Source organism: Peromyscus eremicus, chromosome 9 (assembly GCF_949786415.1).
Source record: "Peromyscus eremicus chromosome 9, PerEre_H2_v1, whole genome shotgun sequence".
Classification (NCBI taxonomy): Eukaryota; Metazoa; Chordata; class Mammalia; order Rodentia; family Cricetidae; genus Peromyscus; species Peromyscus eremicus.
The window spans coordinates 61405385-61423205 of NC_081425.1; the positions used below are offsets into that span (position 1 = coordinate 61405385).

At 47.2% G+C, this 17821-nt stretch overlaps 1 protein-coding gene across 1 annotated transcript in view; it reads right to left on the reverse strand.

Moving 5' to 3' along the window:
* Spata13 (spermatogenesis associated 13) overlaps window positions 1-17821 on the reverse strand; it is an 82074-nt gene that overhangs the window by 46798 nt on the left and 17455 nt on the right. Inside the window, exon 3 of the mRNA XM_059273531.1 lies at window positions 15441-15585. Coding sequence (XP_059129514.1) covers window positions 15441-15585 — 145 coding nt within the window. The remainder of the gene's footprint in view (window positions 1-15440; window positions 15586-17821) is intronic.

Below are 17821 nucleotides of genomic sequence, written 5' to 3' on the forward strand. Positions count from 1 at the left end.
ATGGGCCCTCACATAACTTAGGCTAGTCTCACATGACTGCTCTCCTCCGGTCTTCCCAATGCTGGGATTACATACGTGTGTGTGTGTGTGTGTGTGTGTGTGTGTGTGTGTGTGTGTGTGTACACTGCATCCCACTTTACTTGATTTCTTCCTGGCAGCCAAACATGGCATTTTTAAAACTTGGCCAGTCACTGGCTACGCCAGTGAGTGTACTTCACAGTGGGTCAGCTCCCTCCACATCAGCCATGGGCTGATTTCCAGCCCCTTGGGATGCTCAAATCCCTAAGACACAATCTACACACATCTTCTCCCAGATTTTAATCATTCCTGGATGATTTGCAACACCCAAAACAGTGTAAACAGTGTAAAAGGATTGATTACACTGGGTTGTAAACATACAGAATAATGATGAGGAAGATGTTTATACTCAAACTACACACAATTTTTCCTCCAAATATTTTTTTCTGAGATTTGCTCAGTAAGTAAGCATGGATCACACAAATAAGGGAGGACACTGATCTGATCCAAGTGTCTTTTGTCGATGAAGTTGCTCTTTATCTGTATCAAGCCTTGAAAGGACTAGAGTTACAACTAGACATGACTCAGTGGTAGAACACCGGCCTGGGATATGCAAGGCACTGGGTTGGATCCCGGGCACAGGGTGGGGCAGGCAGGACTGGAATTGCTGTTGCTTCTATGTGTGTGGTGAGGACTCGCATTTACAACAACGTTGCTAGAAATGCATGGTCTTCTGAGGGAGACTGACAGATTCGGCCTGGTACACTAGGGATCTAGACTGGGTTGGTTTGATTCTCTTTCCTAACCTGGAGTGATGGTGCGCGCTCTCTCTCTCTCTCTGTCTCTCTGTCTCTCTCTGTCTCTCTCTCTCTCTCTCTCTCTCTCTCTCTCTCTCACACACACACACACACACACACACACACACACACACGTAGAAAATAATAATTCAATTAAATGATTATTGGAGTAAGTTAGAAGGACTTTATAAACCCATTAAAAAAAAAAAAAGTCAATTCATGGACTAGAGAGATGGCTCAGAGGTTAAGAGCACCGGCTCCTCTTCCAGAGGTTCTGAGTTCAATTCCCAGCAACCACATGGTGCCTCACAACTATCTGTAATGAGATCTGGTGCCCACTTCTGGCCTGCAGGCATACGTGCAGGTAGAATACTGTATATATAAGTAACTAAAAGTCGATTCACACTGGGTGTGTGGCTCACACTTATAATTCCAGCACTTGGGAGATTAAAGCAGGATTGTTGTCAATTTGAAGCCAATCTGAACTCTGGAATTTGAGGCAGCCTGGGCTACAGAGAGTCCATCTCAATTTTTTTTTTTTTTTTTTTAATTTTTAAAGAAGGTTATCGACATGACTCAGCAGGTAAAGGGACTCGCCATCAAGCCTGACAACTTGAATTTGATCCCTGGGACCCACACAGAAGAGAGAGACAACAGACTCCTACAAGTTGTCCTCTGGCCTCCCCAAGCATGCACGCACAGTTAATTAATTAAAAGAATAAATTTTGGGGTTGGGGATTTAGCTCAGTGGTAGAGCTGCTAAGCAAGCGCAAGGGCCCTGGGTTTGGTCCTTAGCTCGGGGGGGGGGGGGGGGGGGGGGGGGGATACATTTTTGTATCAAGAAAAGCAAGCTAAGTATGATGGCATGCGCTTACAATCCCAGCACTTGGACTCAGCGGCAGAAGTGGCTGGAGGACAAGAGGACCCCCCTCTCCAAACACTGGGAGTGAAACGAAAACCACCTCAAACAAAGTTAACTCACCCCCAGGAGTTTGTTCCCTCTTCCATTGTTATCTCTCACTATTACTAGCTGCTTTAACACACTGCTGATTAACTGAAGTTTTACTGACGTATTTTTTTAAATGATGCTGGGGATAAAAACCCCTGTTTTAAGCAAGTGTCCTGCTGAATAGCTGAAGTGCTTTTTAAAAATTTAACAGGGCTGAGGTGATGGGCCCAGCACTTAAAAGCTCCTTCAGAGATGTGAGTTCGGTTCCCAGCACTCTCATCAGGTAGCTCAGCAATGCCTGTAACTGAGGGGACTCCCTTCGGCCTCCTCAGGTACTACATTCACCTGTTTACCTGCTCCCCCCCCCCATATATACAGACACAAATAATTAAGAATAAAGTCTTTTTAAAAACAAGGTGGGGGGTGGGGGGAATCATGCTGCACAGTCCTGGCCTTACATCCTCAATCTCCCACCTCAGGCTTCTAAGTGCTGGGATCACAGGCGTGCACCACCCCTGCCTAGCCTAGATATGATTTTTATGTATATAAGATATATGGCCGGGGATGACGGCGCACACCTTATCCCAGCACTTGGGAGGCAGAGGGCAGGCGGATATCTCTGAGTTCAAGACCCAGCCTGGTCTACAAAGCAAATTCCAGGACAGCCAGGGCTACACAGAGAAAACTCTGTCTCGAAAAACCAAGAGGGAGGAGGAAAAAAAAAAAAAAAAAAAAAAAAAAAAGATATATGTTATGTATGCTCGCAAGCATGTATGTGTAAGCCTGGGTGTTATTCCTCAGGAACCACTCACCTCACCTTGTTCTGTGAGATAGGGTCCTCTCACTGGGACAAGAGGCTCACTGATTAAGCTAGCTCCACTGATTCAGCAAGCCTCTCTGCTTCCCCATCACTTTAGTTATAGGCATGAGCTGCTGGACCTGATTTTTACATGGATGCTGGGAATCCGAATTTACGTCCTCATGCTAGTGTGGCAAACGCTTTATGATTTGTTGAAGGTGGTTTACCCACACCCACTGACATCAACACATGGGCATGCATTCATCTTTTGTTTATGATCCATAAAAATTCCACTGGTCTTTCTCCTGTTTCACTAGTCATAGTCCAGCTAACGAGTAAACTCCTATGCTTTCAGACTCATCTCCGCCCTCTGTATCCTCTTTCTCCATCTCCGCTACTCTCTACTCCTGGCCCTCAGAAAACTCTACTGGAGATCTGCTTACCCTCCATGGAACCTCTGTCGTCCTCTCTTTTCTCTCACCACGCTGTTCTGTCTCTGTCTACTAAAAATGTCTGCCTTTTCTTTCCCTGGGCACCTTGTTCCCTGCCTCCTCAGGAATGCTGCTTTACCTCTCGCCTTGACATGTAAAAACCTCCCTTGTTCTCAGTCAAAATGCTCTGGAGAATCACCAGGCCTCCTCAAGGCGAGGGGATGGTCCCAGCTTCACTAGCACAGGAAACAAAGCTATGTGTCTCCCGCCAGCTCAGCAGGGCAGCCAGTAACTTAGTAGGTTCAGAGGTCTGGGGAGCCAAACTGTCCACCAATTGGTCTGGGCACGCACGGACTTCACAGCAGAAGACAGCTGAAATATTATTAAAGGCTGGGTAACACCAAACATTCACAACAAATGGCTTTGCCCCTTGACAGACCCTTGTGTAGCTAGAGTTTTCCTGCTTGGCCCACAGTCAGGACAAATCTCTCTCACCTACCAGTCCCACAGCTGCTCAGACCCAACCAAGTAAATTATATTGCTTACAAACTGTATGGCCATGGCAGGCTTCTTGCTAACTGTTCTTATAGCTTAAATTAATCCATTTCTATAAATCTATACCTTGCCACATGGCTCATGGCTTACCGGCATCTTCACATGCTATTTCTCATCATGGAGGCTGGCAGTGTCTCTCTGCCTACCAAGTGCTGGGATTAAAGGTGTGCACCACCACCACCACCACCACCACCACCACCACCACCACCACCACGCTCTTGCTATGGCTCTAATAGCTCTGACCCCCGGGCAACTTTATTTATTAACATACAATTAAAATCACATTTCAGTACAAGTAAAATACCACCACATTTCCCCTTTTCTATTTTAATAAAAAAAGAAAAAGGTTATAACTAATAAAAGAAAAACTATATACAAAAGTACAATAACTATATACAATATATACAAGTAATAAATGCCTAAACAATGTCTAGTCCATTTGTATTTGACAAATTCAGAGAAAGTAAAGGCCGGCCAAAGTTCAGCTTCAACTGGACGGAACTGCAGTTATGGAGACAGGATTTCATCCCAGAGAAATAAAGTAGATGGATATAGAGCTTGTTATGTCTAGAGTTGTTCCTGCCTTGAGTGCCTGGTGGAACTATAGCTGAATTGATAGAATTTTGTCTTAGAGGAATAAAGTTAACAGACATAAGAACATAGTGTACGTAGATTTTTTTTTCCCTGATATCCCACGCCGGACGTAGCAAAGCCCCCCTGGACCCTGGGGGATCGATATGTTTCAATGATAAGGAAACTTGACAGTCTTCTTTTTCCAAGACAGCTAAGATAATCACAGTTTATCTCAAGAGCAAATTGAAATAAGAATTTTTAAAGTATCAAATATGACTTGGTAAAATATATAAACTAGGCAGACTCAGAAATATGAATATATTTTTCTCTGAGGGGTGTGTATGTGTGTGTGTGTGTGTGTGTGTGTGTGTGTGTGTGTGTGTGTGTTGAAAGGAGGAGGAGTGTGAAGGCCAGGCATGGGAGCATTTGCCTGTAATCTTAGCAATTTGGACTGTGAGGCAGGATGATAAGGCCTTTCCAGGCTACAGAGTAAGTTCAAGGCTAGCCTAGGAAACAGAGGGAGATACTCAAACTAAAAAATAAAATAAAATAAATAAGGGTTGGGCATGTAGGTCAGTGACAGAGCATGTTCAAGGCCTTGGGACCTATCCCCGGAACCCTAGCTAGCTAGGGTAGTTTCACTATTTGGCCCACACTGGCCTTAAACTCCTCTTCCTGCCTTAGCCTCCTGAGTGCTGCGATCACAAGTATGTACCACCACACCCAGCTGACCATAGCGTTTTTACCATGGACTTTAGAAAGACACTTGTAAGTGCCACTGTGATTCATCATCCTTACTCCGTTATCTCCAACACCACACCCATGCTGGAGAAAGGAGGTTCTCAGGCCTGCCCAGCGGCCTTCCTTCACACGTACTCTGGGCTACTGAGAGATAAGGCTGGCTTCTAAATAGAACATGAGGGAAGTGCCCAGAGCTAGAAAGCACAGCACAAGGTGGCAAACCACTTCACTGAGAAGGCACAGATGTTTGTTTCTTAAAGAAAAAAAAAAAAAAAAGAATGACAGCTAGCTGGTCATGGTCATGTACAATCAAAATCCCAGCACGTGAGAGGCAGAAACAGAAGGATCCTTGAGTTTGAGATCAGCTTAGGTTCATGCAAGACCACACCTCACAACAAGAGCAACAACAGAAAAGAGAAAGATATAAAAACTAACATTCACATCTCTGGATCTTGGGGGAACTGCAGCTGTAGATAGTTCTTTTCTTTGGTGACTGGGATGAAGCCCACGGCTTCCCACATCCTAAGCACGTGCTCCTCTGTCACTGGGCATGGAGGGCTCTGCTTCTGCAGATGTTGACACCACCAGACCAGGGAGGAAGAAATAAGCTTTTAGGCACTCACTGAGCGATTACCAGTATTTCTCATCAAGTTTACTGGAGTATCAAAGACAAACCTTTTATTTAACTTTATGCAGAAAATATTTCGGTTTGTATATATAATAATAACAACTTAAAAATAGGGGCTGCTGGGAAGACAGCTAAGTCAGTAAAGTTCTTAACCTGGTAGCCTGAGGACCTGAGTCAGAGCCCCAGAATCCGTGTAGAGAAAGGCTAAGCACAGAGCCACATGGCTGTAAACTCAGGACTGAGAGGTGGAGGCAGACCAGCCTCTGGGGCTGGCTGGCCAGCAAGCTTGTACTGCTTTGTGAACATCTCAGAAACAAAACAAAAGCAAACAAACAAAACCAAGGCAGGAGGTTCCAGGAATAATGACTCTTTTTTGTTGGTTGGTTGGTTGGTTTATTTTGAGACAGGGTTTCTCTGTGTATCTCTGGATGTCCTAGAACTCCCTCTATAGGTCAGGCTAGCCTTGAACTCCAATTCAGAGATCTGCCTGCCTCTGCCTCCCGAGTGCTGGGATTAAAGGTGTGCACCAGTCTGGCTCCCAATTAATGAGTCTCTCCAGCTCTTGTACATACACACACACACACACACACACACACACACACACACACACACACGCCTTCACATGCACACAAAACCCTAAATAATGCAGGACTGTAAACAAGCTTCTTGATTATCTTTTACCCTTCACACTCTGTTGCCTTCTCTCTCCAATTCTCCCACTAAAGAGAAGCCTTGCCTAGATGTTAACTGTTAAATCTGCCTTCGAAGGAGCCAAGATGTTCCAGCCCACCCAGGAGAGTCAACAATCGCTGTCCCAGCTAACAAAACTAATGATCCATGTTGTCAAAACTCAGTCCCTATGAAAACTTCCCAATTTGGCTCTTAAAATGCTCTTTAAAAATTTTTGTTTTAGCCAAGTGGTGGTGGTGCACGTCTTTAAACCCAGCACTCGGGAGGCAGAGCCAGGCGGATCTCTGTGAGTTTGAGGCCAGCCTGGGCTACAGAGCGAATTCCAGGACAGGCTCCAAAGCTACACAGAGAAACCCTGTCTTGAAAAACCAAAAAAAAAAAAAAAAAAAAAAAAAAAGAAAAAAAGAAAGAAAAACCAAAAAAAAATTTTTTTTTTATTTTATGTGTATGGGTGTTTTGCCTGCATGTATGTCTCTGTACCATGTACATGCAGTATCTGTGGAGGCCAAGAGAGGGCATTGGATCTCCCTGGGACTAGAGTTACCTATAGTTGTGAGCCATCATGTGGTGCTGGGGATCGAACTCATATCCTCTGGAAGGGCAATGAGTGCCCTTAACCATTGAGCCATCTTTCCGGCTCCAATCTTATTTTATTTTGGGCTTCTTGAGACAGGTTTCACTGTATAACTCAAGCTGACACTGAACTCAAAACGCTCCTGCCTCTGTCCTTTCAATGCTGCGATTATAGGTGTCTGCTGTCATGCCTAGCCTCAAAACGATCCTTAAATGAACTGGTTTGCTGATATCAGGACCTATGCAATGTCCACACACTCTATTAACAAACATAACTTTGACTACACCAGTTGCATCTATTTGGGTAGTACCTGTATTCAATCCGTAGGCTCATGAAGCTTGGGGCCATTTCAGAACTTTTCTGGGATGTATGCCAAACACCTCAGTGGTGGTGAGAATGAGAAATGTCCCCTATGGGCTCAAGTAATTTGAACACTCGGTCCCCAGAAGGTGGTACTGTTTGGAGAGGTGGTGCAGCCTTGCTGGAGGAGGAACATCACTGGGGGGTGGGGTGGAGTGGGCTCTGAGAGTTCACAGCCTTTCCACCTTTCCTGTTCATGCTCTGTGCCATGTTTACTACTGAAGGTGTTGCCGCTGTGGCCCTGCCCTGCTGCTTGCTGCCATGCCCCCTCCCCCTCCTCCTGCTGTGATGGAAATCATAAAGCCAGAACAAAACTCTTTCTTCTAGAAGTTGCTTTTGGACATGGTATCTTATCACAGAAATGGGAAGGGCCCCCACCCATTGTAGGCAGTAACTAAAACAGAAGTTGGTACCAAGCGTAGGGTAATTACGAAGAACCTGAGCATGCTGATTTTGGGGGAAATGTGGAAGACTCTGGAACTTTGGACTAGAAAAGCAGCTGAATACTTGGTAGGCAGAGCCTGGTGGTCCATCTTCGTAGGAGTGCTGAGAGCAATGGAAACGTAGAGCCCTGGCTCAGGAGGTTTCGGAGAATAACAAGGACTTAAAACAGCAACTGAGAAACTTGCCCCAGGCTAACTTGAAAAAGTAACGGACTAGTTTATTTGATGGAGAAAATGTCAAGGCAGCATTATATAGACTCTGTGGTGTAGTTAGTACTAATAATGCATGTGCAGGTCTGCAATGTAAGAGAGCAAGGGGGCCAGGAAGAAATAGAATGTGTACAGTCTGCAGAGAACAACACTAGAAAGTTTAGTGTTTGTAGCCAAGGCTCCCGCTGCTAAAAGAGAGGGTGTAATTGTTATGGAGATTAGCTCCCCGAAGGAGAGGCCTCAGGACTCCCTCACTGGAATAAAGGGAAAGGTGCCCAGCAGGCCAGACTGCATCCAGTTTGACCTTCCAACCAGTGGAAGAGAAAGACCTAATGTGTTTCCCTGGAAAGGAAACAATAAACAAAAGCTTCTGCTCTTGTGACTTGAGGGGGCCAGGTTCCATCCCAAACTGACACAGAACTGGATAGTGTTTGCCAGTGTGGTACTAGATTGAGGCATGAAGAACGCAAGAGTAAAGGGGTCATGGACTTTTTTTTTTTTTTTTTTTTTTGGTTTTGGTTTTTTGAGACAGGGTTTCTCTGTGTAGTTTTTGGTGCCTGTCCTAGATCTCACTCTGTAGACCAGGCTGGCCTCGAACTCTCAGAGATCCACCTGCCTGCCTCTGCCTCCCGAGTGCTGGGATCAAAGGCGTGCGCCACCACCGCCCAGCAGGGTCATGGACTCTTCCTCCCCAGTTTTCAGAGGGCCACTGCAGCCAGGCAGTGTGTAGCAAGGAGTCCCTGCGTGAAGTATCTGAGAGGGTAGGAGGGCGGCGAGAGGCCACTGTGTGAAGCTGTGGACGGTGAAGCATAGGTCACAGTGGAGACCTCAAGATGTTGGAGACGCTAGACTGAGACATCACCCAAGGAAAGCCGCACACAAGGGAGTGGATTCTGCCCCAAAGAGTACATTGTAGGCAGCAAGATTCGGGGGGCAAAGCCATCTTAAGCCCTTTGACATCAGGCACGGAGGTGCAGGGCCTGGGGTTTGCCCGGCTGGGGTTTCAGTCTTACGTTGGCCCCAGTATTTCCCTCTATGCCCCCATTCCTCCCTCCTGGAATAGGAATTTGTCTTCGTTAGGTTTTCTTTTCTTTTTTTAAAGTTTATATATATATTATATATATATATATATATATATATATATATATATATATATATATATATAGTGTCCTGGAATAGGAATTTGTCTTCGTTAGGTTTTCTTTTCTTTTTTAAAGGATATATATATATATATAATATATATATATATATATAGTGTTCTGTCTACATGTATCCATGCATGCCAGAAGAGGGCACCAGATCTCATTACAGATGGTTGTGAGCCACCATGTGGTTGCTGGGAGTTGAACTCAGGACCTCTGGAAGAGCAGCCAGTGCTCTTAACCTCTGAGCCATTCTCCCCAGCTCCTTCATTAGGTTTTTCTACTGCTGTGATAAAAACACTATGACCAAAAAGCACTTGGGGAGGAAAGGGGTTTAATTTCATCTTACAGCTTTTAGTCCACCACGCAAGTGAAGTCATGGAAGGAACCTGGAGGCAGGAGCTGACTCAGAGGCCACAAAGGAGTGCTGCTTGCTCCTCATGGTTTGGCCAGGTCAGGTCGGCTTTCTTATACCACCCAGGATCACCTGCCCAGGATGGCACCGCCTACAGTGGGTAGGGCCCTTTTATATTAATCACTAATCAAGAAAATGCCCTACAGACATGTCTACAGGTGAACCTTATGGAGACATTTTCTCAATTCCCTCTGCCCAGCTATGTCTAGGTTTGTATCAAGCTAACAAAACTAACCAGCACAGAATGAACACTCTGTGCCATGTTGAAAGTATCTACTTGGCTTTTTTAATTTGTAGGGGCAGAGGGGTCACAGTTAAGAAAATTACCTTGACGGCCGGGTGGTGGTGGTGGCGGCGGCGGCGGCGGCGGCGGCGGCGGCGGCGGCGGCGGCAGCGGCGGCGCACGCCTTTAATCCCAGCACTCGGGAGACAGAGGCAGGCGGATGCAAGTTCCAGGAAAGGCGCAAAGCTACACAGAGAAACCCTGTCTTGAAAAACCAAAAAGAAATTACCTTGACTCCCAAAGGAGACTCTGGACTTTTAAACAGTGTTGAGACTAAGAAGGACCACTGGGGCTTCCAAAGGTTGGACTAAATGCATTTTGCATTTGGTGTGATCATGAGTCTACAGGGCCAGAGAGTGGAGTGTGGCGGTTAGAATGAGGAATGTCCCCCATAGGCTCATGTATTTGAAGACTTGGTCCCCAGTTGGTGGCACTGTTTAGGAAGGTGGTGTAGTCTAGCTGGAGGAAGTACATCATGGGGAGGCTTTGACAGTTAATTGCCTGACCCCAGTTCCCATTGGCTCTGCTTTGTGTTTGAAGATGTGAGCTGTCAGCTTCCTGCTCCCACTGCCTTGCATGCTGCTTGCTGCCATGCATCCTGCTTGCTGACATGGCTTGCCCCCAACCCCTAATCTCTCACCTCTGTCAGGTTGGACTCTTATCCTTCCAGAACAGCAAACCATAATGAACTTCTGTACATTGCTTATTTTATCATAGCATCAGAAAGGTAACTAATACATCTCTTAGGATCTAGAAAGAAAGGGTCCCTCACATGGCAGACAGAAAAGGCAGGAACAGTCCAACAGGAGCCACAAGCCAGCAAGTGAGCATGGTGGCAGCTTCTATAAGCCACAGACTGACTGGGCATTCAGGCCAGAGAGGCCTTAGCTGCCATGGAGACCTGAACTGCTCTGCAAGTGAAGCAATCACCTGTTGTGGGATAGTGGGTAGTTGCTGCCCCAGCCAGTAGAACCATGATCTGACTCATGAAGTCTCTGGCTGTGCCTCACTGATCTTAGGGGTCCCTAGTCACAAAGATGATGAGTACCTCCATTAGGGTGTCACGTGATTAATGAAGAATGAAATCTGTGGGTCAGCTGTAGCTGAAGTTTCCCTATGTCTCACCTGGCCTGTGGTCAAGATAAATCTCTCTCACCCACCAGTCCTACCCAGCCCCACGGACCCTGCAACCGCTTATAAAATAATCACTCAGAAGCTTATATTAATTAAACTGCTCGGCCATTAGCTCAGGCCAACCACTGACTAGCTCTTACACTTAAACTCAGCCCATTTCCGTTAATTTATATGTCACCATGTATTCCGTGGCTTTACCTGTTGCCTTTACATGCTGCTCCCTGGACAGCAGGCTGGTGTCTCCTCACTCAGCCTTCCTGTTCCCAGAATTCTCTTCTCTGCTTGTCCCACCTATACTTCCTGCCTGGCTACTGGCCAATCAGCATTTTATTTATACAGAGCGATATCTACAGCCCAGGGCCCTGTATCTGGGGTCTCCGCACAGCAGGTCATCTTGGGGCAGGAATTCTACTGAGTCATTTTCCTGTTGACAGGCTTCCATCCTTTACCTGGTCATTACGATTCCAGGATAGAGTAACCCTCAATGGAAGACACATGTCTTAATTTTCCATACAGAGTGAGCTTGCACACATGTATGCTTGATTAGCTAATGGCTAATCTTTTGCCTTGATGTGGTGTCAGGGGTGTGACTAACAGAAGACCCTCAAAGCTTGAAAAGTGAAACATAAAAGATGCTGTTTAATAATCATAATGCTCATGATGCAGACGTAGGCTAATCTTCTCTACTCATCTTGATGGGTGGCTAGTGGACTCACAAAGAAACAAAACACCCACCAGGCCATAGTTACAGAAAGGGTGCCCAGCCTAAGCTAGACCGCAGGGCCTGCCCTCACCAGGGTTAATGATATGTTCTCCGTAGGCAGTAGATAGCTACTTGTGGGAAGCTGATTACAATGGACATTTTTATAACAGAAAGGGGCAATGATTTGTCCTCGCTGAAAAAGCCACTTGTGCTGGGCACAGATTACTCCCGTCTCTTTCTTGTCCTCACCAAAGGCTCCTCAACAGCCACTGCATCTCCTGGAGGTCACCTCGGACTTCCCAGTGACTGGCTCACACCCAACATCACCTCAATGAGACTGAAATGTCTAGGAAGCTTGGAGACACACCCTGGTGCTGCCATGATACTCTGCAGGGGCACATGCTGTGAACCTGTGACTCATGTCACTGGGGGATGCTAAGCCACAGCCGGAAACCAGGGGTAAACAGAGCAGCTACTCTCTTACTCCACAGCACAGTTGCAAAGTGTTCTCCTCCTATTCAGCATCTGCCTCACCCCAAACTGCTGAACTTGCTCTTCTCCTTCACTCTCTCTCTGGTTTTTAATCTTTACTTTTTATTGATGGATTGATTGAAATGGATTTTGCTGTATAGCTCAGGCTGGCCTGGAACTCACTGTGAAGCCTAGGCTAACGTGGCTAACTTCCTGGGATTACAGACACACATGACCACATAGGCCTGACCATTCTTTCCTTCTGAAGCACACACCAGGAGCCAGTAAGCTGGCTCAGAGGGGAAAGGTACATAAAGCCAGCCTGATGTCTTCTTGAGTTTGATCCCCAGGACTCACATGGTGAAGAGGAAGATCGGACTTCTGCAGGTTGTCCTCTCACCTACATACACAGCCTATGGCATGCTTGTGCCCACAGATACTACACACACACACACACAGACACACACAGACACACACCACACCACACATGCACCACACCACACACACACCACACACACCCCCCCCACACACACACACAGGTTTTACTGTTGCTTTTTGTTTTGTTTTTCAAGACAAGAGTTTTTCTTTGCAGTCCTGGCTATCCTGGAACTCGCTCTGTAGGCCAGAGCTCCACCTGCCTCTGCCTCCCCAGTGCTGGGATTAAAGAGTTGTGAAACCACGCCCAGCTCTGTTGTTTTTAACTGAAGCATAAACCAGCAGGACCATTTTCCTGTTGGCCACGGCTCCCTATTGGACATGAGATGCCTTCTGTTTAACCACTGCCCCTGACCACAGCGCCCTCTTCTGTCCATGTTTCCTGAGCTCAGTCCCTGGCTCAGCCCCTCCTTGTTGAACCTCAGTGGAGCATCTCCTGCTGCTTCAGGAGACCTCACTACCTCTTCCTCATCGCCCAGGTTGCTATTCAGTGTCACTCCTGCCCTTTCCTGTTCTCCACCCTCCTCCTCATTTTCTCCACAGACATCGCTAGTGGGCTTAGGTAATCCCATCAGGAATCCATTCGAATGCTGGGATGTACAGTACCCACTCTGTGTCCAGGGTCCCTTTAGATGCCCAGCTTCTCCCTGGATATTCAAGCCCCTTTAATTAAAACACCATGACCTTAGCACACAACATACATACATCCTCCTATACACTTGAAATCATTTCTAGATGGCTCACAATACTAGTACAGTGGAAATACCATGTGCACAGACATTCGGCTGTCTAGTTCATGAAAAGGCTAGGGCTGGAGTATGTAGTATGTGTGAGGCCCTGGGTTCATGCTCAAGGTACAGGAGCCTGGGTTTGTTCAGTAAAGGTAAAATTCTTCTCAATATTTCCAGTCTGTGGTAGGTAAACTCAGAGGACATGCAACCCAAGGATACAGAAATCATCTGTACAATCTTGGAAATGCTGTATCCAGAATTCCTGCAACAGCCCCTGGCTCATAGTTGAGGTCCCACCCATTTCTGTAAGTTGACTGACTTTTGATAAGAAGAGAAGAAAGAAGAACATGACCGCTAATACAGAAGGACCACTTTGTCCAACACGGATCCCTACGAGGTGAGAGGTGCTGAGAAGAGTCAGGCAGCAGACAGCTGGAAGAGGGGGTGCAGAGTCAAAACCCACCACCTATGGCCTGGCTCTAGAGGAAACAGCAGAGAAGTTCCTTTTGCGACATCATGAATGCATGTGTACCGGTTCACAAATCCCGTGTCCTTCCCTTTCCTCCTTTCTACTATGCTACCACGTTGCTCGGGTTAGAAACACTAGAAAGGCACCCCAGCAGAAGGAGAGGAACCAAGAATTACTGCTCAGAGCGGAGGGAGGCCTTAGGCCTAGCGAGGTCTGATGCAGTGACTAGCCAGTGCGTTATCTCCAGGGAAGGAGGGGCATTTCCATAGTATCTGGGGCAGGAACAGCACTGTGGGGTGGGGTGGTTTGGGCATGAGTATCCCCCATCTTTCTGTCTTATCCTGCAGAGTGTCCCTGTCCTGATTCATTTTCTCTTGCAGGACTTTAAGGGACAGAGGGGCTCTGTCCTGTTCATTGCTCTCCTCTGACACACAGTAAATGCTCACTGCAGAGGGAGAGAGGGCGGATGAGTGGACCCAAGCCAAGGGAGGACTTTTTCAGGACTAATCTGTTCCTGACACCACCTGGGCGCTGTTCTGGGAGCCTAGCCTTCTGTACTCACATTGATGGCGGGGAACCAAATCCATGCACAAATGCAGAGGCCAGGGGGACCGGGCTCCCATCCTTGTCCCTGCCCCACTGCCCACACAGTGAACAGGCCACTGAGCTCAAATAGCTAGAGTCTGCATCCTGGGAGCCTGACTCTTGGAAGTACCACTGGAAGGCAGGTCAGGCTGGCCTTTCCCCTTCCCCTGGTGGCACCATGCCCAGTGACACTGCTTCTTGGGGTTCTGTGACTACTGGGAGCAATCCTGACATCAGGCATGTCCTACCTAGTTCCCCAGCCATTCTGGGAGCACCTGACACCCTCCTAATCCATTCCTCTTTCCTCCCTGCCCCTTTTAAGTGAGGGTCTCATGTAGACCAAGTTAGCCTCAAACTCACTATGTAACTGAGGAGGACCTTGAACTTCTGATTCTTCTGCCTCCATCTCCCAAGTGCAGAGATGCACGGTTTTATGTAGTACCAGGGACTGAGCTCAAGGCTTTGTGAATGCTGGGCAGGCACTCTACCAAACGGATGACATAGTTAGCCTGCACTCCACTTTTCTTAAATAAGTCAGTTAGTTTTGATGTTCTTTCAACCAAAAAACCCAAAGGTTTTTGTTTCTGTTTTTCTTTTTTAAATTAAAAAAAATTACGTATCATGAAATAGGATGCTTGGCTGTATGTAGGGACCGAGGAGAAACCCTCTCCAATCCTAACAGCCTGGCAACATCTTTTGTGGTCTTTGTTAGTATCCGAGCACATGCATGCCTGATAGACATTGGTACGATCGCTCAAGCACTTTTGGTTGAACTCAACCCCCGAAATGACAATGACATCCTCACCCCAGGTCCCCAACAGCGACCTAGATGGAACGTCTTTGCAGATGGCACCTTAAGATGGGGGCACTGGGGACGAGGGGCCCACCTTAGTGAGACTGGTGTCCTTACAAAAGGGAGAGATGTGGGCACATACATTTGCAGCAGGGAGAATGCCACCGAGTGGGCAGGTAGAGATGGGGCTGCACAGGCCAGCCAAGGAGCCCTGAGACTGGCAGAAGCTAAGAGAGCTCTGGCATGGTGTTCCTACAGCCTCAAACAAACCAACCAAAAAAAACACCCTCCGCACGAGAACCTTGGGTCTCTACTCTGGGATGGCTATGCAGCAACTTAGGTCTGGAGACGTAAGAACAGGAACAGGAGTCTAAAATTCAGAGTAACCCAGATAACTACTGAAGCACTCCCCCGGCTGGAAGATGGAGAAAGGGCAGAATCACCCGGGCGCCTCCGGCTCTCTGGCACCAGACAAAAGGTTCCAGGGCGCAGAGGAAGCCCCAGGACTCACCATTGGATGCTTTCATCTGCCGTCGGCGCCCCACGCGGTCCAGCCCGATGGGAGTGCTCTGGGAAAAGGTGAAGGGCCGGAGGCGGGCTGATACAGCCTTGTAGGGTGGAACCTGGTGCGCAGGCAAGGGAGGCCTGGCTGCTGGCTGTGAAAGGAAGTGAAAAGCTGTGAGAAGGTGCCAGGAAGTCTCAGCTCCTGTGAGCCGCAAAACATTTCTGTGTTCTCACCCTGAAGCCACTGGCAGATGTGGAGGGGCTTCTTCAAGCCCCGCCAGCAGCTGCCACCCAGCTCGGTGGCAACAGGCTGTTCTAAAGTTTCAACAGCAGCCTCAATGCCAGCTCAGTCACATTTCGTCCCACTTTGAGTGACACACCGGTGGGGAACAGAGAGAGAGAAAGAGAGGCATCTGAGGGAGAGGAAGGCCGGGACAGCAGCAGAGCTGTGAGCCACAGGTAGGAAGGTACGCTGCCCAGAGGAGGTTCTGAGGAAGCAAGGCCAGGCCACACAGCACACAGACGTGGTCACAGATCTCTAGTGTTGCTTTGCTTTTTTTTAAAAAAAAGATTTTATTTGGGGGCTGGAGAGAGGGCTCAGTGGTTAAGAGCACTGGCTGCTCTTTCAGAGGACCCAAGTTCAATGCCCAGGACCTACGTGGCAGCTCACAACTGTAACTTTAGTTCCGGGGAATCCGACACCCTCACACAGACCTACATGCAGGCAAAACACCAGTGCATATAAAATAAAAAGAAATCATTTAAAAAAGATTTTTTTTTTTTTTTTTTTACATAGTCCAGGTGTATGTGTCTGTATTTGTGTGCTACCCCTAAGTGGATGCCTGCAGAGGCCTGAGGGTATCTGATCCCCTGGTGCTGGAGTTACAGGCGGATGTGAGCTGCCCCGTGTGGGTGTTCTAGAAGGGACATAAGAACCACTAACACTGAGTTGTCTCTCCTCCTGTGCTTTAGGTTGTACATCAGGGTCTTGTTCTGTAGACCAGGCTGGGCTCAATCCCACAATTCCTCTGCCTCAGCCTCTTAAGTTCTAGAATTACAGGCAGGAACCGCCATATTTGCACACAATACTACCTTGGTGCTCAGAAGTGAAAGCACATTCTAAGTACCTCAGATTATCCCTCAACTGTGTCTTGCATTCAAATATATTACAATTTGCTTTAGTTTAGAAATCTTTCCTAACAAGTGGGGCACCCTAAAACAAAAGGATCCTAGAGACCTTGCAGTATTCTTCAACTTCACTTTTGCTTGTGGGTTTTGTTGTTGTTGTTGTTGTTTTGTTTTTGAGGCAAGGTCTCACAGTCCACGCTGACCTCAAACTCTACACAGCCTGAATGACCTTGAGGGATCACAGGTGTGTGCCACCACACTGGGCTTTTCATTTTATTTGAAGAACTCAAGAGTTTTTAAGTGTTGGGTAAAAGCAAGACATTGTGCGGAGCTTGGCAGGAAGCACTTTAACGCACCATCCAAGCCTAATATCAAGTTTCTTTTTCAGAGAATTTTTACAGGAAACTTAAGAAAGTACCTAGCAGGTTTTCAAAATGAAACCGAGCATATAAATTATTCTATAAACTGTTCTGTGACTATGAGCACGATTGTGGTATCAGTTGGACCAGATATGCAAAGAAGTATGAGTTTCTCCAAGACAGGGCCTTAACTTGAATGTTCTATGACCTCAAAGTACTCAGGACACACTGAGAAAATATTTGCTGAATGTGCTGAGGGACCAACGGTGTTTACGGTCAAACCTGCAGCAAAACTGTAATTTAAAGTTGAATAAGGAATGGTGGTGTTGCTCCACAGTAGAGAGCTTGTCTAGCATGTTCCAAGCCTGGGCCCTTTCCAGGAGTGGTGGATGAAGGTGTGATGAATCACTGGGGACGGAGAGGAAGAAGATGTAATATTTTAGCAGATCAAGAAATTTTTCTCCGAGCATGGTCTTCTGCTTGTTTGGGGGTGAATGGGTGGGAGAAACACGGGGCTCCGTGCATGAAAACAAATGCTCTATGCCCGAGCTACATCCACCCCCATCCCCTTCTATTTCGTCTTTATTTTGTTCCTATGCTTGCATTCTAAGAATGAACCACTGTGTCTTCCAACAATCCCTCCCTCAGGAAGCGCACTAGAGACAGCCGGGGTATGGTCAGTGTGTGTGTCGTGGCCCCCCCACCCCCCCACTCCTGGCTCAGGTCTCTAGCTATTCAGACAAGTGACAGGTCTGTGCTCTGAGCTGAGGCTCCAGGAAAGAAGACTGGAAAGCAGGCGATGAGAGAATGGACTGTTAGTGTGAATCCAAGCAGGTTTCAAAGCCAGGAGGGAAAAGGGTGAGGAGGTATACCCTCTCCAGAAGGAAAAGCAGTGTCCAGT